Source organism: Anarrhichthys ocellatus, unplaced genomic scaffold (assembly GCF_004355925.1).
Source record: "Anarrhichthys ocellatus isolate YVR2014 unplaced genomic scaffold, GSC_Weel_1.0 scaffold37, whole genome shotgun sequence".
Taxonomy (NCBI): Eukaryota; Metazoa; Chordata; class Actinopteri; order Perciformes; family Anarhichadidae; genus Anarrhichthys; species Anarrhichthys ocellatus.
The window spans coordinates 1954907-1981372 of NW_022280067.1; the positions used below are offsets into that span (position 1 = coordinate 1954907).

A 26466-nucleotide genomic window follows, 5' to 3' on the forward strand; every position below is an offset into this window, starting at 1 on the left:
AAATGTGACCTTTTTTTGACATGTTGACATGTACCTAACAATATGCATGCAGCTTCAGTTTTACCTCTCTTTGAGGACTTATCTTTATATCAAACCTCAAAACAGCCAAATATTCGGGATACAAAGTTTTTTTTCCCTCATGGTTTACGTTCTTGTGGTCGAATGGGAGATCATTGTGCATAAAACATTTACTGGGACATTCAATGGAGAACATGTGGAAGCACATTGAATTCACTTCAGTCAAGAAAAGTTTTCTGCTCGTGAGAAATTCTGTATCTCATAATTATGACTCGGGCGTGTTGTAATTATGAAAGAGCCGTCTTGCAATTACAAGATCTGTATCTCGTAATTATGAGATCTTAATCTCGGGAATACGAGGTGCTAAATCATAATTACAACATACGAACGTAGTACTTACATGAATTTTTTTATTTTTTTTTTTACTTTGAACAAAATGAGTAGCCATACATACATAACACAAATTGTATATTTCGATAGTCGGTGTCTCTCGGAATCAACATTTTCAACCATCCATACTGGAAATGAAAGTCAATAAATGTCTTTCAACTGACAAACATGACTTATCATTGACACTGTTTGGTGAACTGTTTGACTGAGACCATGTGCAAGTACAGCTTTTACTACCACTACTACTACGAGCTCTGACTCAAGCCACAGCAATGTAAACTATGACCGTGCTACACTGTTAGAACTCGCCCTTTTCTACTCGCCTGTTGTTTGACTACAGCCATCATCCATCACCCCCCTCTGCTGTCTGGAATGACTGGAATGTTTTTGGAGTTGAGATAAATTCCTAAAGCTGCTCTCTGCATGTCCAAGTTTAAACTCCAGGCTCCCTGTGTAGCCCAGTAGCTTCACCTGTACATTTATACTTGGATAAAGGCTCATGCGCACACAAAAGCTATATGTTAATAAGTTCTTCCTCTATTCTTTCCGTGTGTTTGTGTGCGTCTTCGTCTGCGTTCGTGTCTGCATGTCTGCCTTCCTCTCTGTGTCCATGTGCGCGACCAGGTCCCTCAGCCAGGGTAGTGCCAATGCGGCAGTGCTCGACGTCACGCAGACAGGCGGGCACAAGAAGAGGGTGCGACGCAGCTCCTTCCTTAACGCCAAAAAGCTTTACGAGGACGCCCAGATGGCCAGGAAGGTCAAACAGTACCTGTCCAACCTCATCCTGGAAACGAACGAGGAGAGTCTGCAGACGCTCTCGATGCAGTGTGAACCCTCCATCAGCACATGTGAGTTTGTGACACGAGTTAGCACACACACGAATAAATAAAAGATGTAGGCATTCGTTAAACGTCCTTGATTTTGTTTAACTGCGTATTTCTCTTGAGTCACCATACACGTTTTCAAGAATCCCAGCAGACACAGACTGGGTGGGACCAATGGAGTAACAAGCCACTCAGTCTTGCTTACAGACTCCTTGGCAGTGAATAAGAACGCTCGTACTAAAATTTGTCTTTCTCACCCTACTCAGTGCCCAAGAATTCCGGTGGGAAACGACCAGACACCTCCCCAGTCGTGTCCAGAGCGGCCAGCCAACAGAGGGGCCAGTTGGCCAAAGGAAACCAGGCCCTCCAGGTCCCCGCTGTGGCCCTTTACCCATCCCGAAAGAAAGTGCCAGTCAAGGATCTGCCACCTTTTGGTAAGATTAAGATGATGGAATAATGAGATTTTATTCAATTGTATACCTACAACCCTTATTTTTAGGTACATGTTGTATATTTATCAGTTGTATGTATTTGTAATGGTATATTCCAGAAAGGTATTTGTATTGAGGAATTCGTATAAATGTTTCTAGTAAAGCATCTCCAGCAATTTCTTATCTGCAGCTGAACTGTACAGTCCACAAGAGTTTCTGCTCTACTTTTTATTGTGAGAGACATCACGTCATATCTGAGCTAAAATCTTCTTATTTTTAATAATAGTGGCTACAATTGTCCCTATAATAAGATATACATAATATGTATAACAGTGTTGTTTGGGATTGAGTGGAAATAGGCCCCTCTTCACTTGTCCTTCTACGTGCCACCATTACTGTTTTCTCTTCCTCATCCTGTTATTTGCAGACAATAGGAGAGCCAGCTTCTTGATGACAGTGCTGCCACCTAGAGGCTGTCTGACAACAAACAAATGCAAAAATCACAAAAAGAAAAAATCCCAGACAAGCAGTTTAGCATCCCAGCCCCCTTCTGGGGGGGGGTGGCATTGGTCCTCATGCTAATTCTGCTCATCGTCTTGTAAATGTTCACAGGCACCAGTTCCCCTCATTCTCTGAAGAAGATCCTGTCTCTGTCAGAGGAGGGGAACGAAAGGCACCGCCGGCAGCCAGAGGACACTGTGTCAAACGCCTCCTCCCAGCTCTCCTCCCCTCCCACCTCCCCGCAGAGCTCACCCAAGAAGGGTAAGCCAATAATCCTTCCTCCCTCCCTCCCACACCATCTTCAGGCTCCTTCCTTCTGTCACAGTGTGGCACAAATGCCACCTGGTGGCTGCCAGCATGCATTGCATTATGTTTCAGATGAGCGTGTTGGGTACGAGTAGTTCTCCTCCAAAATAAGACCCACTGTATTTGTATGTGTCTTAATTTGAGTTAATGTGTTTAATTATTATGTTCCCTTACCAGCGGCATCTTTTTTTCCCCGCATCTTTATAGTCAAAGCTTTCTAAAAAAAATATTATTTTCAGACTCAAAATTATGGACAAGATTGAGGAGTTTATTGAGGCGATTTATGTTGATCGAACACTATTCAACTCTATAGCTGAGCTTCAGCAAATGCCACGATGACATTCGCCTATAACTAGAAAGTATGTACTGACATGTGTCAGCAATCTTCACCAGTGGTTTCTCTATATTCTAACTTACTTTGTTGTGTAATTTCAACTCCCTTCGCTCTCATTATCTAAACGTTTCCACACTCGTCAGCGCCGCGCTGAAGCAAACTGCTGTTTCAGTAGGAATCCGATGCACTGATCCCTAAAGAGCTGGTTGGCTTACTTGGAAATGGCACTCTACAATTATCCCTGCAGTCTGTGTGCGATGCCTCGTTTATAGACACTGACTGAGATAAGATTTGGGAATTACAGAGGATTTATGAAGAGAGTCAAAAGATATTGACCAACCATAAGTTATTTTGATGTGTGGAGCCAGTCAGCATGTAGGGGGCCGTGTTAAGAGCTTGCTCATCCTTGTCTTTGTCGGGTCAAGCTTTTATGCCACAAGACTTGAAGGATTTGAATTCAAGTTTACTTTTTTGCAACAGAAGCAAAGCAATGGGACTGAGGTTTGAACACTTTGAACACTTCCTTTCCTCTATAGTTTAACATTTCTTCCTCTCTCCTCCAGGTTACAACAGGATGGGAGACGCCTACTCGGACTCCGGTCACAGTGAGATCTCCTCCCGCTCCAGCCTCGTCAGTAACTCCTCTTTCGACATGGCCCAGGACGAGAGGAGGCTCCGTCACTCTGGGGGAGTCGGGGAATCGCACATCGGGGGACAGCGGCTGGAGCGAAGAGCCAACACCGACCCCGACCAGTACAGCCTCGGGTAGGAAAGGAGTAGTTTAATTTGGAGTGAAGTTATTTATGTGACCTTAAAACTTGAGTAAACCTTTATTTATGTCGGATCATAGGTCGTATTCATCGATGCAGGACTGTCGGGGCATCTACACCGGCTGCCCTACAGTGCTCTCCTCACCCAGTTCAGAGGAGCTGACTCAGGATCAGGGCGATCGTGTTTCCCTCGATGCTGCAGACAGCGGCCGTGGCTCCTGGACTTCCTGCTCCTCTGGTTCCCACGACAACATCCAGACCATGCAGCAGGGGCGCAGCTGGGAGACTCTGGCTTTTGGTGGAGGGGGAGGCGGCGTCGGGGGGCTCCTGCCCAGCGGACAGGAGGCCTTATTGGGGGGACATGCTGCACTGTGGGCAGCCCAGGCCAGGGGCAGCTGGGCGTCGGCCAGCTCCTCCTCATCCTCGGCTGCGTACTGGGGAGAGGACTCCGAGGGAGACACCGGCACCATCAAGAGGAGAGGAGGGAAGGACGTCAACGCCGACCCAGAAACAAGTAGCATCACATCCACCGGGTCAGAGGAGGCCAAGCACCTCGGCCGACCCTCCCCATCTCCCATCACCACTGGGGGAAAAGGCATCCTTTGTGAGTGACTGCACCTCAAAGTCCTGCTGCGTTATTTGATGATTGATGAAGTTTATATAGTGAATTTATAGCTAAGGGAAAATGTTACCGCAAGAGACATCTGGCAGCAAAAACTGTATAAAAACCTGAGTGTAAAAACAACATGAAGGCGTATAATCTCCCATAAATCCCCAACATTTCATAATTACACTTTAGTTTTTGTATAGATCAAACAAACAAGATATAACTTGTTAATTAGTAGGCTTTAGAGCCTGTTGGTAGGTGGATTTGTTACCTTTGGACAGAGCCAGACTTGCTGTTTCCACCAGTTTCCATTCTTTATGCTAAGATAAATGGCTTCATTCTAGTATCATTTGAGAAGGATCAATCTTCTGATCCGACTATCATTGTGATAACATTTCCCAAAATGTTGAAGTACTTTTAAAAAAAACAAAAAACATCCTGCATCAGGCAAATTGTTGTCATTAATTATATTGTGATTTTTTTTTTTTTTTTAATGAAAAAGCGAGATAAAAATATACTTCTGGTATTCTTGGGTTTTATAATGCGGACAATGAAATCGCAGAATTCCCAGCGAATGGATAGTATTCTGAACGTTCACTTCTTTTGTGTCCCTTCAGCGCGGAAAGAAAGCCGCTACCGTGAGCCTCCCCCGACTCCCCCCGGCTACACTGCCCTGACCATCTCCGACCTCGCTGAAGGGCAGCACCCGGCCCCGCCTGTTCCCACGACCGTGGCCGGCCACACAGGCCGCCGGCCGCCAGACTACACCACGGCTCTGCAGCGCTCGCGCATGGTCACCCAGTCGCCCGACTCCCACCAGGCCCAGCGGGCGGGCGGCCTCCACCGCACGCGCTCACCGGCCGAGGAGCAAGAGGCCGAGGAGGAAGAGGAGGGTGAGTCCTTGTCTTCCAAACTAATCGCTCTGAGGAAGCCAAAGCCAGTGGCACAGCATACACCTGAGACTCCCAGACCATGAGAGTGTGGTTAACAGGCAGGGCCCCTCTCCCCAAGGCAGGTAAAAACTAATTTATCAGGTTGCCCCCCCCCCCCCCCTCCCCCTCCTCCACTCCAATGAACCTGCATGTGAACAGGGACACACACTTTGGACTGAGACTGATCATTCCTTCGGTCCCACTTCAAATTACAATTCAATGTTCCTAATCCAAAAGAGAAATCCAAACATTTTGTATTTATGATCTGGGAATTGTTCATTTGGAGCGGGACCCTCACCTTTAACCCACAATATGTCACCATGCATGAGTCATCCTGGTTAGACCAGAAACTCACCACTTCTCTGCCACCACACATTCTGCTCTTCTCTCTCACCGTCTCACCCATTGTGTCGAGTAGCATCCACCAGAAGGCACAGTGCTGTTGGATCCACTCCCACCCATGCAATCAAACTCAATGCCTGAAAACATGCACCTCCATCCTCCTGCACCAGCACGCACCCGACTCTCCTACAGTGACTCTGGATGACTCTGTGTGTTTGTAGCAGCACTTTTTAAACATGCAGTAGTCCACAGTAATTAAACTGAGAAAATAAACAGCCACAAAACTACCATTTAACTCAAAACTATATTGTTAATTTGGCCGCTATGGAATACTTCCAGTGTACTTAAAGAGATGAGACACAATTTTCGCTTTTTACCACACTTATGTTTCAGTTGGTTGCAATCTATAACCTCACCACTAGATGGCACCAAATCCTACACACTGGCCCTTTTATAATGGACATCAGAACTGTGACAACGGGGTTGCACACCTGAAATGCAACTCCTCCGCATCCAGGGAAATATATATGATGATGGTGCATCTTTATATGAAACAAGGGGACGTTCAAAACATGCTCTAGGAAAATATTTGTCAGTAAAGTATACACGAGTCATGGTTCTTGACTTGGCAGGCGGGTTTTCCTTCTCACTAAACACTGATGCTTTGCTCTTTTTAGCTTTAAGCTTCCACTGAACACTTTTCGCTACGTTCTGAATTTAGTCTCGAGAACTCTGCATGTCCACCTTCAATGTAACCTCTCACTGTCTCGTCTTTCCACAGAGGATGAACAGGTGTCAGCGGTCTGAGGGACAACAGTGGACGTCCTTTTGCAGTAACTTGAAGTCCCCCTGGTTTTGGGGTGTGCAGGATTAAAGATACTGACCAATGGACTCATCATCAGTTACGTACGTGCCTGCCTCCTCCACTTGGCTCTCCTTCCTGATTGGTGGATTCCTCTGCTCATCTCCCTCCCCTGCCTTAAAGCATCATAGGGGGTTGAATGACCCTGCATGCAAAACAATACTGTGAAGAAGAGATGGAGAGAAGGTAAAAGACGGTAACAAAATGCCTGGCACTTTGGGGATAAAAAGACTACAGAAACCTAACTGGTGCCGGGGGGGGGGGTCGAGCTGGCCACATACACACAGAACCACATAGATGTTGCTGTTAGAGATGGGAGCGGCCCCCACCCACTGATTTAAAAACCCCAAACCCACAACAGCATCATGACGTGTTGAGCTCCATCTGCACTTTCTCATTTTCTACTTTCTGAAAAAAAGTAAATGGAACAAATCAAAACAGACTATCGTTTGAAGACGGAGAGAAATAACGGTCGACTTGACTCTTACATTTTCAACTTCCCACTAGATTTCATTTCTTTTATTATTATTATTTTTTTTGTGTTGTTGTTCTCTGACTGATTGCACTCTGTGGGCCAAAAGAGAGAAACCAAGTCAGCCCCTTTCTCTGCCTGGACTGAAACAAACCCATCTGTCGTCGAGTGTTTCGAACTCTGAATCCAGTATTATCTCATGTTTCACATGTGAGAGCTTTTCAAGTGTTGGTTCAAATCAAAGCGAGGAGGAGAGCCTGGTAGGGAGAACCAACATGCACAGTGTACTGACATACCTACATGCACACGCACACACACACACACACACAAACACACAAAAAGTACATTTTATGTACCAGTACATACACTCGAAAACATAATTCATTTCTGAAAAATAGCACTTTCAGCACAATCCTAGATGTTACCAGACATTTGGCCTGGATACCAGGGTATGAGTGAACCATATCTTACTGTCATCCCACCTCGGAGCTCGCCTGGTTATATCGAAGTCTTTTCTTCATTCTGTTGCTTGCTGTTACGACGGGAGACTAATATTTTGTTACTGGCCTGTAGGTGATATCAAAAAGCACAGAGGTGATTGACCGCCCGCTGACACCTGTTGGACTCCCATCGTGTTGGTCTCTGCAGTGCATCAGAGGTACACGAGCTAACTAAAGCTAAGCTGCAGTTGCAGTTGAGAAAAATTGAACCCTCGAGGCTTTTTTTGCCCAAATTTAAAGCTAATGTCTGGTAAAGTACAAGCTGTGAGCAGTGAGCGAGCGTCCGCTGACACTAGGGAAGTTGCCTCGTCCCTTTTATTTCGGTGCGAAGGGATCACAGACAAACATCAGCTTACTTCAAAAGCTGCCAACGTGTAAATCGTGAGTGTACCTCTTAACTACCTTTACAAATGATCTTGTACAGAGTCTTATAACACACGTATTCCCCTTCAAGATGAAACAAATTCAGATTTGGCTTCTTTTATTTCTTTTTTTGAATGTCCAAAGCGCCTTACGATGCCATGATTGCATACATTTCTTTGCATGGCTGTTCCCATCACGAATCACCTTGTTTCAAGAGCACAAGTCTTGAATCAAGCAATAGTGGAGTGAAATGCCTTATTCAAGATACTTTCCCCCCCCCCCGAGACGCTTTTTAAAATATTTTAAGACTCAGTACAAGATGAAGCCGAGCTTTTTCTCTGTTTTTTTCGCGTGGCTTCGAGGCGGCATCGTCAGTCTCGCTGTGACCACCACGGCGCAGATCTTTTGGTCTGCACAGCACAGAGCGACGCTGCACCTCTCCTCCCCTTCGGATGTTTGTGCTCACAGATTCATCCTCAGAGACTCTTCTCACCTGTTACAGACATCAGCTCAGTGGATGCTGTATGTATATCGCGAACGCCTGCAGCCGGTTTTCCACTATATCTTGCCATCAATGGAAGACTGAAGATTTATATATTTTTTGTTTTTGTTTGACTCCGGTGGGTAAGTTGACGTATGAAGAAAAACTTTTTTTTTTTTCCCCCGAGGCTGCCAATCAGAACAATTTAGAAATCCAATTGTGAAAAGTACCTTTTTGTTTTCTTCTATCACTGAGTCGCACTGATCACATTGATCAGTCTTGGAAACTACAGACTGAGAAAAAGATGAATGAGTGCAGAGTTTTCCACTGTGGTCTGTGACTATACACTAATGAATTCCTGGGTTTCTTTTTGTTATTGTGATTTTTTTTTTTTGTAATGGCTGCAGATAGATTGTTGATTTGTTTGTAATACAGTGGTGCATCATTCACTTTCATTCAACTCTGAAGATAATGTGCATATTAGCGGGCCGAGTCCTATTTCGATAAACAAAAAGTTGCACAAAAATGTACAAGCGTAAAGATAAGTGTAGTAGGTAGAACTGCTACTCCGTTTGATGTGTGATGTCAGTGAGAAATGTACATTTAGCTGGTGATGACCTTCTTTTCTTCATTCTTTCTTGTACTACTACGACCTGTATGTCTTTCAAAAAGACAATTGGTGGAGTATGTATCAGTTGTTTTTGTATTTTTAATACAATAATTGTAAATATTGGTTATATTTTTGTTCAAATGTACTATGTTTATGCCTCAACATCCAGTTTATATGAAGCTGGGAATCAATAAATACTGCATAAAGAATCAACACATAGGTTTAAATGCACTTATTCATTTCTTCTGCATTTCGATGTCTTTCTTTTTTTCCCTTCAGGGTTTTTCCCCAGATACCGTCTAGTGTTTGCACAAGTCATGGAAGCAACTTGAAAAGTGTAACTCTCATACTTTTCTATCTGACCGCAGTGTGTCAGAATTAATAAAAAAGAGATATTAAAGTCTCTCCTTGCTTTTATTTACTTGTTTTGTGTTGTCTCCTTCTAGAACTTTGAAACTAGCGCAAGTCCCAACACTAATTTTTTTCCTGATTCATTTTGTTTCTCACATTTGCGGTTTCATTTAATAGTACAATTCAATATATCCAACTCGCTGTGCACCACATACCCATAACACAATTGATTACCTTGGTTGTCATTGGTGTTTGGGGGATACATGCTCTTATTGTTATTTATCCTGCAAGAAAGACTTCATTTGTGCCCATTTTTCTTATTTTTTTTACTGTAGTTGCTAAGATTAAGTTCATATTTCTAATGACTTAAAGGAAAATTAATATGCTATGAATAAAACATAATGAAGAAAAATATCAACTTATACCATTGGATAAGAAAAATAATATTTCAAATTGACAAGTCACCCCTGGCAACAAAACAAGGCAGATTGAGATAATAAAATGATGAATTGCCTTTATTATGCTTTGCAAAAAAATAAGTGTGCTTTCAGACCACAAGAGGGCGCTGTTTCACTGCAGATAATAACCAACCGTTGAACTACCTCAATGACTTTTACAGTATATTTCATAGTTTTGAAAATACTTCAATTATAATTAAAACACATTGTGTTTATTGATCTGTAATTGCTCTTCCTAAACTCAAAAATGATCATGTCCTTTTCATTTAAAAAAAAAAAAAAAAAGGTGAGTGAACTCATTGTAAAGCCACTCTCTCTAAAAGAGGAACAAACTTAATCCAAACTGTTACTTTTGTCATTAGTTGTCGCCATAATGCCTTTGTTCCCCATTCATCAGTGTGGGAGGAGATGGTAAATGTGTTCGTACAGTTTGACATTCTGGAGCTTTGTTATGGTAGCAGACACCTATCAGCGCTCTCACTCCTCATGAATAATGCAAGATGGACGGTCCGGGTCGCCTCTATCACAGAGCCGAGGGCCCCAATTTGTCACACTTTCCCAAAAAAAAAAGATGCACACTGACCATGAGAAATCGGGAGCTGCCCACACACACACAAACTTTCAGCCTGGTAAATATAAGGTAACAATCTGTTTCACTGTCTCTATTTCTGTATCTATTCTCAGTCTCTCACTACACACGGAGAGAGAGAAGCACGGGAGGATTTGGGAGATAAGAATATTTTTGGGATTGAAGGTGCTGGAAATGTGTGCCAAAATTCAGTATCTTTGGAAATGCGTCCATGACAAGAACAGCCAAAGGGCTGCTGCTGTTGCCCCTAGCATGTTATTCATTTCAAGGGGAAGAGGAGAAACCTCTGCAGCAGCGTTTACCTCATGAGACTATAAAAGTGTGTCCATTTGGTTTGCTGTTTTTACCAAAGCTCTTATTTTTTGTGTTACAGACCCTGTAGAAGAAAACACATGTTGCTTAAGTGTGTCTTTTGTCTCTTCCGAGAGTGAAAGGAGACCAAATGTTCTGTGAACAGTTACAGTGATCTCTGGACATTTTTTGTAAAATATATTTTCATACAACAGCAAACTACCCATTTATTTTAGGTTTCTTACATGCAGTCAGAAACATGGGCCTTTATTGTAATGGTCTGCGCAGCCTTGATTTCTCATTATTCACAAGGTGTCAACACTGCAAGAAAAAAAGTGACACTAAAACAGTTTTATATATTTAAATCTCCCCTTAAAACAAATGAAGGCACAGCCCTAACACTGACAAATCATGTTTTCATTGAGATAAAGCATCTGAAGAAAAAAAGGAAAATTCTCACTGCCGTCGCCTGCATTAGAAAGATAACTGTGTCTGACACGGGGAAGGATGTGGAACAGAAACAACATAAAATACCCAAAGCACAGCGGCTGCATGAAATTAGAGAGGAAACGCTGCTGTAATCTGTGTCCGACAGTAAAACCACCCCCTGATTACAGTTGGAGGCGACGTGTTTACGACTCACTTGGCTCTGAAACTGTGCTGCGCCCTCGGAGGCACCAGGGGGCACTCTTCCCTATGAAATGCCGCCAGATGGACTCGTCCACCCTTTCCCTGGGCGATGGGTCTTATCAAGGGGTAGCAGGCAGCCAATGGTCCTCTGTAGATAGCCGGCTGGTTATGTGTGTGAAGCCCGGGCCGGGAGTTGTCAACCGTGTTCAATCGGGGCAGCCGTGGGTCATATTATGGGACTGTCTGGATTCCTTTCATGGTAAATTGGATGAAGGCAGCCGCACTAGAGCTGAGAGGAGTGGAGATGTCACAGCGTTCTCCGGCCTGTGTGTGGACTCCACGGGGCTGCACAGGCCCGAGCAGACAATTCAGTTAAAAGCTGTCAGAGGCAAAGAATTGAGAAAAAGAAAGATGAATAAAAGCTGCACGCTCCTCGGTCCAGGTGCTTTTCCTGCACAATGTGCTGTAAAATCCAGCGTAGGTTGGGGTTGGAGAGCAGATTTTGTTGTTTTGATTGTGAAAAATGCTCCACAGTCACCATGGTTCATTAAGGGATTGATGCTGTTTTACCACCGAGCACTCTTTCAGAGAGCCTGTAATGTAATGTCAGCATGGAGTTCTTTATTTACCGCAGGTGCCTACCCGGGATTATTACATTTTATGATTGTCTCAGGTATTTTATATTGGAAACGATCTCTATTACACAGCTATCTTTGAAATATGTCTGCTCTCAGTGTGAGGTGATACCATGAAACATTTTCCCCAATTGGATAAAAGCTCATTTCTTCATAGAGATTCTGTCCTTTTTAGCTTTTCAAACTGCACTCTCACCTTCCAATAACACATTTTCAAGAAGCAATTGGCACTGTACAAACCTCACATTTTGAGCTGCAACAATACATTTTGATATCTTAGGACACTTTAAAAAAAAAAAAAAAAAAAATCTATACAACAAACCAGCAACACGGACAGATTCTTTATTTATTTTTAAAGATAAGCATCTCCAAAGTATTTGGGATCTGTTATTATTGGTGAAAGAGGAACCGTTTTTCTTCAGTTCTGCTGTGAGTGCTGCTGTTTCCTCCAGTCTGCTGCTGCTCCGGCTCCTCGATTAGCAGATAGCGAGGGTCTGCCTCTGACAGAGCACCTGCACACGTGCAGAGATAAGAAGTGGGAGCCTCCCTATAAACAGGGAACAAAAACCAGCCGCGCAGCGACATCTCTCACAGGACTCTGTCTTTCTTTGGATGTGTTGTATATCTGCACATCCTTCAGCAGAGGCCCTCCCACTGCTCCCAGTGTCTCTCACAATGCCGCACTAGCGCCATGAATAAATCTGTGCCTTCCTGCTCCCTGTTGCCTCCGAGAAGTGACTTGCACGAACCTGCCGTCTCCGGCAGTAATGACTCTCTTGTCATTCATTGGGCACGCAGAAGAGATCTCAGAGCGGGAAAACATCCACTCCGCGCCTGGAAAAATCAGAGACAAGAATTCTGTGTTCACAGGCCAAGACATTCGAGAAGAATTAGAAATAGTTTTTAAGTAACAGCTGGACATTTGTTTAATGGTATTTATGCATCTTCTCAGCTAATTTCTAGCAGGAAAGTGAATATCACTCCTATATCTGTACAGTAAACATGAAGCTACCGCCAAGAGAAGGTTAGCTTAGGTTAGCATGAAGGAATGATAAAACAGCTAGTCTGGGTCAATCAAGAAATAGTCCTGTACACAGTTTAAAACCACAACTTGATGTTTGTACACTTCGTTTTTAGCACAGCTAGCAATCTGTTAGCTTAGTATAGCACTAAGATTGGAAACGGCAGAAAACAGCTAACTAGCTCTGTCCGAAGGTAACACAATCTCATCGTAGCTCCTCTAAAGCTCACGCACTAACACGTTGTATTGCATTTGTTTTATCCATATAAAAAAACAATTGTAAAAATGACAGTTGTGCTTCAACAGGGTTTTTGTACCGCACTATTTTTTGGTCTATGCCAGGCTAGCTGTTTCCAGTTTTTGTGCTAAGCTAAGCTAACCTGCTGTTTCCTGGCGGTATTGCATTGAGTGGTATCAATCGTCATCTAACCTTTTGCAAAAAGCAAATAAGTGTGTTTGGCAACATATTAACTATTACTCTAATGACTGATTGTGAAAACAGAGATAATAATATAATATGTATTAGTATTATCATTAATAAACAGTTCTAAAAGTAGAAGTAGCAATCAGCCACGTCACATGTTCAATGTATCCGTACAGTCACTAACTACTCAAAACAAAAGCTTCACATTCAGTCCAAAAATCAAACACTGGAAACACATTTCTTTTTTGCAATTGAAAATGTGTAGGAAGCATGTAATAAGTGACTCATTCCCTTGTGTGTTTCACATGCTGTGTTCTGCTCCTTTTCATCAGCCCTGAAGGATCTTATTTGAGCGCTATCCAAGCTGTAAATATAGCTGAGAGCCATGCTTTGAGATGCTCTGAATTCAAATGGTTCTTTTAAGGGAACAGCCATCCATGGATTCACTTACAAACCTGGCTTACAATAAGCTCGTTGGCATACAGAGGGGAAGAGGCTGGCACTCCCTTTTCAATGACCTGCAATGGCTGAGTGTGTTAGCTTGAGATTTAAAGGTCTCAACCCAGCGAGGGGTGTTGTAAAAATACAAAACATAGTTTAATGAGTTTTATAAAGTAATAAACCATGATTTACTACTGACTTCGTTTAGCATTGTTTAAAATATATGAATATCACAATGGTACCCATGGGTGTCATTCCATTAATCTCCTCCGAGAAATGTGACTGCAGTGTAAGCAAAGATGTTTAATTTATTAATAAATTTAGAGGTAATCCACAGTGACATTTACACCAGCCAGACATTTTAAAGGAGGGATATGGAAAGCGTGATTTGTGTTGGATTTTGCTTTTTGAAGTGCATGAAACTACTGTTTTTTTGTACCGAAATAGCCGTTCACTAAGAGTTCCACCTTTGTGTGAATGTCAGATTGCGAAGATATTATGGTATTCAGAGTTCAAGTGTTTTGAATCGGATTAATATTTGGCTCCTGTCATTGGCTGAACAGTCATTGTCAAGGAAGGTAGTGGAACGGGCAATCAGTCATAAATCATCTTAAATAATCATATGTCCTTTAACTTAATGAGCCCTGAACTGCCTGATTCAGTACAGGTGATGGAACAGTATTAAACTACTTGGTGGTATCAGTGATTGCTTGGTCCCTGTTTTTAGTCGCAGATTTTAAGTAACATCCTTTTATTTTCCAATATGAGCTCAGCAATATATTCCTGTATAGTGCTGCTACTATTACTCATGTCCAAAGTAATGGGCCTACTGGGAGCAGTTCTTCTGCCTTTAGGTACAATAGATGCACAGCTATGCAGTGAACTTGTTTATTTTCTACAAAGATTAAATCAGATTAGTGAGCTTTAGGTGCTCGGCTGATTTTGCTACTTTTGGACGAGCCAGGCTAGCTGTTTCCCCGTTTCTATTGTCTTCATGCTAAGCTAAGCTAACCGGCTGCTGCGCTGTAGCCTCATATTTACCGTACAAACACAAGAGTGGCATTGATCTTCAATCTGACACTCGGCAAAAATCCTAAAATGCTGTATTTGAGAAACACAGTGCAGAAGAGTCCACCAGAGTAAATTTAAAAGAACAACAAATACATCAACAGCTTACCCGCCACTGATTAACAGTTACTAAGAATTAGTGTCACATTAGCCTCGGACAGCTCTGAATAGCTTGGTGGCAGCAAACTGATATGATAATATAATACTGCTAAATCACAAAACAACCATCAGAAAACAGCTGTAATTAAAGGGGTACACAGATAATGGTCCAACTGGGACATTTGGGCAGTAGATAAAAGATGTTCGCCAATATTTGCTTTGTCACACGTCTAACAAAAATGGTGGATTGTTACGACGTCAGTTTAACTGCCGCGGAACTGTGCCAGCAGCGTTTGCTATAGAAACAGAATGTTCGATTGAAACAAACAGCCGGTTCGCTTAATCTTGTTATAGTCCATTACACCTTCCAAAAAAATTGGCTGTTAAAATTATGAGTGGTTCTCCCTCCCTTGCAATATGTTACAGTCACAGTTACCTTTTGGTCAACAGCACTGAAGTCAGCGCAGAGCTCGACACCTAATCCTAAAAATCAAGTCATTAGAGTCAATATCAGTCTATTGCTCTCTGTGCCTGATTGGTGACAGAACCCCTGATAGATGCCACAACATATGGAATCCAGTGTTTCTCCCCCAGCCTGAGGTCCCATATAATCCAGCTGCTGTGACAGTCATCAAAACAATGAGCTGACATTCACCTCCCTTCTGAACCGCTAATTGGCTGTTAGGCCGAACCAGGTTTGAAGGGCCACAGACAGGTCAGCTCACCTCAACACTGTGTCGGCCTTCTGGCAAGTGGCTCACAATAGAGCTAATAAGATATACGCAATAGTCAATTAGGTATTTAAATTGTTTGTCAAACTCAAATGTGAGGATTTACTGCTGTTCTCTGTCTAAATGGAATATCTTTGGGTTTGGGACTATTCGAGCATTATTGTTCAATTGTTATTATTACATTCTGAGTGAAGTGTTCAAATATATAATACTGCAGGCGTTTATGACAATAATAAATGATGTGTTGCTGTCAAATCATATAAACAACAGGTTTTTCGCTTGGCGCGTCATAGCAAAGGGTAATAAATATACTTTATAAATAAATGTATTTGAGAAAATCAAACACATACATAGATGGAGGTACAGTACAATAGTTTTTTTTTTTTTTTTTTTTCATGATTCACCCAGAGCCCAGATCTAAAATGCATTACTGGATGCACACGAGCACATAGATCCGGACGAACAAAAGGCAAACTCACAGGTGAGAACATCAGAGGGCTCTTTCATGTCAGCCAGTGCTTAGAAAGCGAGTTTGGTCCACATAGAGGGATACTACTGAGGCCTTGCTGTCACTGCTTCTTAATACAACCGGCAGTATTAATCCGAGGCTCTTTTCTGCACGACATAAAGCTGCCATTCGTTCTGCTACTATTTCTGTTTCTCTCTGTGGACACCAAAAATCCCCCATTGCAGCCAGGTTTAATTACAGGCTTATTATCTGTCCTGTGAGGTGGAAAAGCAGTGGGCTGGTGACAAATGGATGTACCAGCTAATGAGTCAAATTATGAATGACATCACATAAAAAATATTTAGGTTGATAATTGAAACGCGTGTGACCCACTTTTAAGGATCTCTCCACCTGATACTTTGGTGATGCTGTTGTCGTCATATGACTCTGTAAAAACATGCACTGCACAGTAAACACAGTAGATCATCTTTGAGTCAAGTCCAGGTTAAACTTGAGGAGTCCTGCCAAGCTGATTTGAGCTGTAATGTCATTTAAAAGGCTTTGCATAATCAATATTCAACATGTAATCATGCAAGAGTGATGCGAAGCCTAAACTGCCTCCAAACCACATTCTCATTATGCACCAATTTTATACTTCAAAAAGCTTCTGGTACAGATGGTCAATCATTAACAGCGTGCGGTGACAGCACATCTGAATTTCATACACTTATAAAACGTATATAATGCACATTAATTAAAAAAAAAAAAAAAAGTGTTGACACGTCGCACAATAGATGCCGTAAAAGTCTGCTTGAAAGGTCAGAGGGGCTGCAGCTGATTTGTTATGCGCAGCGAGTTGAAATATACATATTTATTTTGGAGGAATATACCTGTAGAGGAGCATGTATAGTTTACTGAATATCTTACACTGGCCCCTGTCAGTTTAAACAGTCAATACAACCTGTGCATGTGCATAATTCTACCATAATCATATTTTGGTCATGTATTGCTGTTGAGACACATTTCCGTCAAAATCCTGTTTCATTCCGACAGACTTGGAAGCTTCTGGACATGTGGACGGATAATTAAGAACATCACTCCACATCTCTTTCTATAATTTGACTGGCATTCTTAAATCCTCTCCTTGCAGCAGGCCCCTATGTGTCAGCAGCCTCCATTGTGTACACAGTGGGCTTGGGAGGCAGCACTGCAGCAGGGGAGGTGGGCAGGATAAACAAACTGGTGTAAAAAAGCTCTGGACAGCCTGGAGGCAGCAGAGGGGAGGCTGAGGACTAAAGTGAACTCCATCTTCAGCAACATCTCCCACCCCCTCTGTGGTGGGCTGAGAGCTACAGACCATCTCCATCCTCTGCTTCAGCATCACAAGGTGCAGGACCGAGCGCTCTTGTTGTGTAATAACAGCAAACTCTTTACCGTGTTGGTGTTCCAAAAGGCCCCGTGAAGCCTCGACATATAAACAAGGAGATAAATCAAAAAATGTTTTCGAACAATCGCTAATTTATTTTCTTGCAGAGAGTAAGGTGAGTATAAATATTAGGCTACAGGCAGCAGCTGGTTAGTCTGCACACAGGGGGAAACAGCTAGCTGGCACTACCAGCTATTAAAATCTGCCTGCCAGCACCTCTAAAGTTCTCTTAATAACATGTAAATCATGTTGGTTTAATACCAACAAAAACATGCAAAAAGTGCAAAAACAAGGGTTTGTGTGAGATACTGGACCGACTCTAGTGGATTTGGATACTTATCGTTATAATTATTACTCCGGTAATGTTTATTAAAGATTATTATTATGTGCTCAGTTCTCCCACTCTTCTTTCTCTTCTTTATCAGTTACAAATATACACAAACTCATACAAATACACATGCATGCCCTGCTTAACCACCCTTAGTAACAACTGGTTTGCATATTCATAATAACAATCTATTTTGTTTCGTCTGTCTATCTTCCCGTTCCTGTCTATTCCTATGTTAGCAGGTCACTACCTCTGATTTGTGTGCTACCCTTGGCACCAATGAACAAAAAAAAAAAAGATCTTTTAAGTAAAAGCAATTTATAGAAATACTCTGCTTAAAGTAATTGCATTCAAAAGTTTAACTACGTTAGCATCAAAATATATTCAAAGTACCAAAAGGAAAATTTCTCAATATGCATAATGGACCATTTCAGAATAATGTATGTTGTATTACAATTAGTGTACAAGCATCTCTTGTTGTAGCTGATTGATAGAATTGATCAAATATTATTTTATCTAACAATAATAATCATCAGAAGCCTAATTAGCTGCACCTGCAGCCTGTTAGCTTCTGACCACCGCCCTCTCCCCTCCACTACTAGCAGCCACTCCACTCCACCCAAGTTTCCCGTCAGAGACGTCTTTGTATTTAGCCACTTGCACATTTATCGTGCTGTATCTTAAGTTAGCTAACTTATCTTACTTCTGCAGACGAACCCAGCCAAAGGAAGTGTGCAAGTTAAGTGGAACAAATATCTCCAGTGAAGCTCCATTTACAGTAAAACTGTTTATTTATGCTGCCATGCCTGCTGTTTGACTTTACTGCTAAGTTACTCCACTTGCTAGCAGCAGCCATGTCACCTGAAGGATGTCTTGTGGAGGAAATAATCCTGTTTGAGATGCACTCCCTCCCTCTCATAATGGATGTTTGACTGCTGGAGTTCCTCACATGTGCACTTTAAACCTGGAGTGGCCTGTCCTGCTGTCTGCACCATGTGGACCACTGCCTCCTCTCATCCAATGAGACACCAGAGATCAATGCTACACGTCATCAAAGCTAAGTAATGATCGTTTTTGTTAATTATTGTCAGCTGACATCCTGGCTGATGTTTGTGTGCTGTTATGAAGCTGCTGGCTCTTTCAGATGTGCTTTTTTAAATTCTTTTTTTTTGTCAATATATCTGCGTCTTCCAGCTGTGTGTTTCTGTTTGGATGCTGCAGCTTTTGCTATTTGTGCATGTTTGCATTGATATTAATCATGAATTTGCCTACTTTGTCGTGGCTAAGCTCCTCGGTGGTCGCTCTGCAGGTGCATCATGATGCTCTCATGTTTACATAGAGGAAATTAATAAGGCACTCACGTTTGATCGACTTTATATAGTTTCTAGGACATTACCATTGTTTTGAGGTTGCAAGCTTGGGTCTCTTGTAGAGGCTATTATTGTGCTGTTTATTGACTTTTAGATGCAAACATGACTATTGTCTTGCACACAGCACATTCATACAAATATTTCTATATAATATTTGCTTCCTGGAAATCAGTGTCACATGTAGCATTGGTAGTCATGTTCACATTTTCATAACACAGTACATATCAGCGTGATATTACAGAGAACTCAAAGCAATGTGACACTTTGCATTACTATTCTGCATATCATAATTACATCTAAAATACCGAGCTGCTGTTGGTTTCCTGCTGATGCTCCCGTGTTCTGATGGCCATCTGCTTATCGTGTTACATCAAGTCATGAATATTTTATGATTTTTTAAATGGATAAGTTATTAATTATCTGCTGCATAGCTGATGTGACTTATCCTGCTGAGCATGAGGTTGATTGCTGGGTTTAGATTGGTCCATCTTGATTCACTAGATTATACAGCGTAGAAGTACAGTAGCGGATTCCACACAATAGAAGTCATTAGGTTCCGCATTTAATATGATTTACCTGGAAATATTCTGTATCCATAGTATCTGTTCCATGTTATGCGACTGAACGACACGAGTGGGTACGAGTGTCGTTATCTAAAGTGGACATTTACTACACGGAATAGTCTAAAGCAGTGTTTCGTATAAACTTGGGTCATGACTTCACAAGTCTTGTTTGTCTTGCTTTGGTTTACATTCTGCATATTACCACCTCCTGTATGCCTGGTGCGCTGTTGATGCAAAGTCTAAAGTCAGAAACGAAGTAAGGCTCCGAGGGGTAGTGAAAACAAGAGCCTTTTAACCTCCAGCTTTAATTTGAATGCACATAATCAAATCTAAAAGAAAAGGCTGCATGTTGGTTAAGGAGACCTGTTAATGAGAATGAATGTAGTTTTCATTTGCTATTGTATGTATAATTGTCTTTGGTTATACACAGACTGTGTATTTTAATCATTAATTCAGTAAGTTCGCTGCTTCTTTAGCGGGTCTTGTGAAGTCAGTTTCTGATTAATTTTACTGCCCGTGATAGTAATACAGAAATTGTTGGCTGAGTATAATTCAATGCATATACCCTCTATACTTTCTCATTTTATGCTTTCTTGCTGCTTCCTTTCATGTTTTATGTTTCTCTGGCCCAGGAGGAATCGTAACTAATGAACAGACCATTAAAATGGGATTTTGACAGATTTAGTCTGTGAGCAGTGTAGCACATATACCCACACCAGTATAGCGAGTCCTCTAGATGGGAGGCATTATTTTTTAGCAAACTGGAAACCAAGCAGTGATTGCATGTTGAGAGTGAAAATCATTGTCAAAGATTGAGGTTAGCTTCCATGTTTCCAAATGTCCCAAAAAGCGTTTTTACTCTCCTGACATGCCTCAAACCGAGTCCTGTTTATCTGCTCATGTGGCTCTTCCACATAGCTGTCATGTGACCTCTCATACAGCAGGGGGAAGTGGAAGGCTGATGGCAGCACCTAGGCCACATCCCACCCATTTCCCCTCTGCTCTCTCTGGAGAGGAGCCAATCAGCTGCCTGGTATTAGTATTCCTGCGTCCTGCCTCGTGTTATTTTCACCAGCTGCCCACCAAATATCTGAGTCGACGTGTGCATCTGAATGTTGTCCACTTGAGTTATCTTGATCCATTAGCATCTAGACGGCCGCTTTCACACAACATTAAGCCAAATTCAGATCATTTCACATTTGCTGCATGATCATCAGCATTAGTTATGTCACATTCTCTGATGTGAGGTTGTGAGATGTTAAAGAGGAGTTTAACTTGGCCTGTAATAATACTACTCTACATCATTAGATTAAGTAGAATGACAGGAAGGAAGGAAAGATGAAAAACATGAATCCTGTATGTCCCCTAGCAACACTTAATTAGGTACCTTTACTGTTCCCATTGATGCTCGCATCTGAAAGGCCTGAGGTCCACTAAGTCTGAAAAATGGATCAGAACAAGAATAATTTAAATGAACGGCTTCGTCACTCAAATCTGTAAAATGAATTAGCATGTAGCAACCGGACTATTCAGAGGGATAAAGTGAAGCGGGAGGTGGTTATTGCTCCTCCTCATTGCGCCCCATGGAAACACCCAGGCTTTGAAGCGAGGTTGTGCTGCGATCATAAACAATAACATGTGAAACTCCACCGGCTCTGTTCCTGCAGTCCTCCTCCTAAGCATTCTCAAAATTTAGAGGAAAAGAAGATTAAACATTTGGAAGTTAAAATGGCATTATGTTAGCTGCTGAAGCAGCGAACACCCCGCAGCTCTTAGCATAATGAGGAAAACATTATTAAACATGACTGCAACTGTTTATGGAGCTGCAGTGTTTTCTTCCATATTAATACATGACACAGTCAGTAATCACACAGAAGGATTTAGATAACCGGTAGAACTGGTACTGAAGAATTCAACTTATTTTACAAGGTCTTGTTTCATTCGTTATGGTAAGACAACCAAATCAACAAGGCTGCACACTAACACCATGTCAGGATGGAGCAATTCCTAATGTTTTGGGTGAGTTGAGTTAGAAGTGTGCAGTAGTAACAGTAACAGGCAATCATGTTAATCATGCCACATTTCTCCCGAGTCACCAAAAAAAAAAAACCCTCCCTGTTGTCTCTTCTTCGAGTTACGTTTATATTCTGCTGCACACAATTTACATTCAGGGTGTATTGCAGAGCTGCAACTATTGATTATTTACATTATCTGTTGATCTGCTGATTAGGTTCTTGCTTCATCGTTTGCTCATTAAAATTCCAGAAAACGGTAAATAAAAACAAATGCCCATCACAGTTTCCTAAAGCTCTGTTCACTTGCTGTCTTCTTAAAAATAATTCCAAAACCCAAAAGATATTCAATGTACAATATTGTTATACAAAGAAAAGCTGCATATTCACACTTTTTGAGAATCTGGAACTGATGAATGTTTATGCTAAAGAAAATATTGTAATAATGTTCTGTCAATCCATTAATAGTTTCAGCTCTCAGGTATTGTGTTAATTATGCAGCAGGGTTTGATCTTGACCGCTGGGATCAGCGTTTGCGTTCCTTCTCAGATCAAAACCTAATTTTACATTATTTTATATAAAAAATAGGGCAGCAATTATTGGTTGTATTGTATTGATTCAGATGACAACTCTTCAATACCCCAAAATATTCATAGTTTGTGTTTGGTATGTTTGCTTGAAAAAATGACTTGAACGATTATCCAATTATCAAATGTCAAAACACCTGTGGGGGTGTGCAGGGCCTGTAAGCAAAAATCTCACCACACTAATATTGCCATGTGCACATATTATAAAATGAATCCATTAAATCATTTTGCATTTGATCCTTAGTGTTGTAGACATGTCTGATATCAGCAGCATAGTGTTTGTTGAGTGGGTGGGTAGAGGCTGCTTGTTAGACTGTGTCTTAGTTTGTGGTATTGAGGTCTAATATTTAATAATGAGCTCTAACTTGGATCCAGCGTGACCTGCCAATCACACTTCGCTCATTAGCAGAGATTGGGCGTACTGTTTCTGTCACAGAAAAGCCTTAAAAGTTTTGTTTTACTAACTTTCATGTTTCTCATCCAAATGAAGGATTGTATATTTGAGTTGAGAAAACAAAGTGTTTACTGTATTTACATCTGCAGGAAAAGCAAATGACAATTCTCCTTAAATTGTTCTCATATGCCTCTTTACTGCATCAATAAATCCATTGAAGCGAGGAGCATGATTCTACTCCTCACTCATTAATGTGATGCAGCTGTTTAAATAGGCTGTATTGACAGAAGTGATGTGACTCAAATTCCTTATCTAATAATGGAATGGATAGAAAACAACACGGCGATGTGACTGCAGTGCTGGATCATGTCTGAAGCACTTCAGTCAGCTTGTATGGATGACTGTTGTAGCTCTAACCTGAGAAAAAGAGTGCAGTGAACATATCAAATCCAGAAGAATGGCTGGATTCCAAACTGATGAATTGTAAATTGAAATGCATTTGGCATCTGTTGGTTTTTGCAACTCAAAGTCAGTCTGTGAACACTAAACGAAGGAATGATGGAGCTCCTAATGGTAGGGGGGCCTCTGAGAGAGCATAGGTCCTTGACTGTGTCCTAACATTTGGTTTCAAGGCTCAGCATGGTATTTAATGTGTGCCCCTAATCAGAGTCTAAATTACCGGTAGCACTGTCTGCCGCTTCTCTAACCCCCCACCTCAACGGCACTAACCAGTGATGCAACACATCGCAGTAATGTGGCTCTGAAATGTCAGAAACGCTCGATTTTAAACCTGCGCACCAGTTGCATTCACAGGGGGTTTATAGATTGTGTGTTTTGAAGGGTACAAAACTGTTGCCTGCTATTATGGCCATGAAAAGAGGTGATGGTATAATTATTGTTTTAGGTTCTGCTGTTCTGACCTTTTTCAATTTTTCAGTGTTTGATTCATGAAGTCAAGTCCCTCTAACGGGGACTGACTTTTAAGTAGCTTGACTGAACCGGCTAATTCTCATGAGTTTATGTGCAAAGGAGTCACTGTGAGCCGGCTGCCTGGCAGCCATGTTGGAGGGCAGCTCGTCACAGCCAGTGGCTTTGAAAAACTGACTCCATTTCTAAATCTACAAAGTTACATTGGCCTCTAAAGTGGCCAATATACGATCTTGCCAAAGCACTGACTTCTTCATTGGGACTTCTGAGTTTCTCTGGGCAGATAATATGGTCGACATCTTCACATTAACAATTGAACATGAGGAAAACATTGTCCTTCAACTTTGACTGTGTTTGAGCTCCAAGCATCATGTAAACACAGAGTCCACCTCCTCTGGTCCCACCGGAGTCCTGCTCTCTGTCCGCTGTGCGTTGTAGAAAGAAGCTTATTCTTTTTTTTGTAAAGCTCATGGGAACCTGCAGAATTGGGTGATACTTCTCTGTGTCTTTGTCTCTCTCAAATTACAAATTGTCTGAGCCATTGTTTGTATAAAAAATGGATTTGTGCACCTTTTTTTATATCAAAAATAGTTGTTAGTTGAAGTATTTCAGACTTAATACCTAAACACAATGTTTTTTTATCATTCTCGCAAAGACATGATAGCAGAAAGAAATGCAGCTCTCGTCCCTAAGTGGAATAGTAAAATTAGTTTTTGCTATCTGTAGCATAAGTTTAAACTACTAAAATAAATTGGGCTGAAGTGGATTACAATAAAATCATTTTTTTTAGGGAGTGAAATCTATCTCAAAATGGTTCTTCTGACATTCTGTTGTATTTATTTACAGATTGTTAAATCTGTCCGCACCGTTTTTAGTTTTTTGTTTTGAGGCTATTTTCAGGGTCTCTAGAGCGACGCTGCATTCAAGAACTTGTAGAAAACTGGGACATCTTGGCTTTTGCTGAAATGGTGTGTAGTTTCAGTGGGAAATACTTTTTTAAATAGACAGATTAGCTTGTTACCCCCCCGATTAGAACGCATACATTTACCAACTATTCACTTTATACAGTATCCTATGAATGACACATATGGTTTAAATGAGCCACTGCTAGGTGGTGGACTTGTTCTGCTGCTGTATGCAGATACCACATTGGCCTCCTCAGCCCGTTGTTTCGATACATCAAATGTCCCCACTCCCCCACAAAATTTAACTTAACTACTAACAGAATGTCACACATATTCATGGGTAACTGTATTCACAGGAAGCTTTTTCAAAGGTCATCATTATCAGATCTGTGAAGTTGAAGTTAAAATTATGCACGAAAAATATGAATACTGTATTTATTCAGATTATGTGTTCATTTGTAAAACTCTCATACATTTTTTAAATTGCTTGGTATTTGTTTGGGTAATGGAACACACATTTATGAATACCTCAAATTATGCACAAATCTTATTTTTCATTTGTAGATCATGTAATACACATTTGTGACCATTTTGAGATCAATTTCACTCCATATTTTTTCAGTCTATTCTGAAACAATTTTTAAAACCTAGTCACAAGCCATACAGCTGCTAACATCCCGCAACTCAACAGACTTGTTACACATTATTGTTGTGTGAAGAAATAAAGTGCAGCCAGCATCTGCTAAGCCTTATTTATTGCCTTGCTCCAAAAAGGGTAATGCATTTGAACCTTTTGGGTGTCGGCGGTAATAGGGGGGGATTGCACTTCCTGCTTGTTTATGACGGTAGCATGTAGAAGCCAGCATGTAATCCTGCCACCACCCTTGGAGACACAGACAATCCAAAATATGATTTTGTACCTTTTCCAGCATGATTGTGATTATGGCATACCCCCCACTGAGCCCAACACAGTAGAAAACATAATAGAAAAGCGCACCGCACTCTGTGGGTGCAGGCATGTGTAAAACGGCATATCTGGTCTTTACTGCTGCCGTCAGCTGGGACCATTATAAGAAAGGTACATTTCACAGAAACAGATTGTGTATAAGAGCTCATTAGTTCTTATGAAGTGTTTTCTTTGCATTTACCTCAGTCTGGCCAGCTGAAACCCCCCTCCCCCAGTTTGTTTGTTTTTCTGTATTGAGAAGAGCACTCATGCTTCATTAGTAGAATATCGGGGAAATAAATAAGAAAAAACTACATTCCTGTCTCATAGTGCAATCTAAGAGCTGTAGCAGTAGACACCATCAGCTCATCTCACATTTAATAGCTTCACTGTTTATGTAAACACGTTGCACCAGATTGGGCCCGCCTTCTCCAGTTTTAATTTGTACCAATTAACTTCCTTGGGTTATTTCAAGCAGCAACACATTTATAATATTGTGTTTGAGACTTAATGAAAACAAATCTATTGTTTAGAAAATAGGTAGACTCAAATACAATATATAATACCTGTAAAACATGTGTTGTCCTACTTTGCAGAGCCCACCACAGAGACAAAACAAAATATGGAGAAATTTACCTCAAGTGCAGCAGGGGACCCTGAAACAACTATAAATGCACAAGCACCACAGATGCAGTGGCCGCAGATGCTACTGAGCCTGCAGAAACCAAGAGTGAGCCTTCAGTGTTCTAATTTGTTGAAGAAACGTGATGCTGGTAGATTTCTTCTAATATCAAATGTGCCCACATTAAACAAGTTGGCAAACTCAATCAAGTGTCTAAGTTAGACTTAGTGTTAGTTCGACTCTCTGTTTGACTATGAAGCCTAATTTACTGCAGCGGCTCTGCTCTGTGGCAGTATCAACGAAACCATTTCTAATCACAGTTAAAAATAACTCTGATAACTGTTTGCTGTTTTAAACACTTACTACAGAATAAAACTTAACAGCTACATCCATTCTAAAGCAAAGTCATTTCTTTCCGTTCACCATATCGATTAAAATGCAATTGATCCGGGCTCTT

At 41.4% G+C, this 26466-nt stretch overlaps 1 protein-coding gene across 1 annotated transcript in view; it reads left to right on the plus strand.

Annotated features, from left to right (window-relative positions):
- The window catches only part of rapgef2b (Rap guanine nucleotide exchange factor 2b), a 94069-nt gene extending 86529 nt beyond the window's left edge, over positions 1 to 7540 (plus strand). The window contains 8 exon segments of the mRNA XM_031866949.1: positions 1033 to 1256; positions 1499 to 1666; positions 2276 to 2425; positions 3368 to 3569; positions 3655 to 4178; positions 4799 to 4997; positions 4999 to 5074; positions 6237 to 7540. Of these exon segments, the coding sequence (XP_031722809.1) occupies positions 1033 to 1256; positions 1499 to 1666; positions 2276 to 2425; positions 3368 to 3569; positions 3655 to 4178; positions 4799 to 4997; positions 4999 to 5074; positions 6237 to 6329 (1636 nt within the window). The 3' untranslated portion in view covers positions 6330 to 7540.
- Positions 7541 to 26466: the final 18926 nt, after the last annotated feature.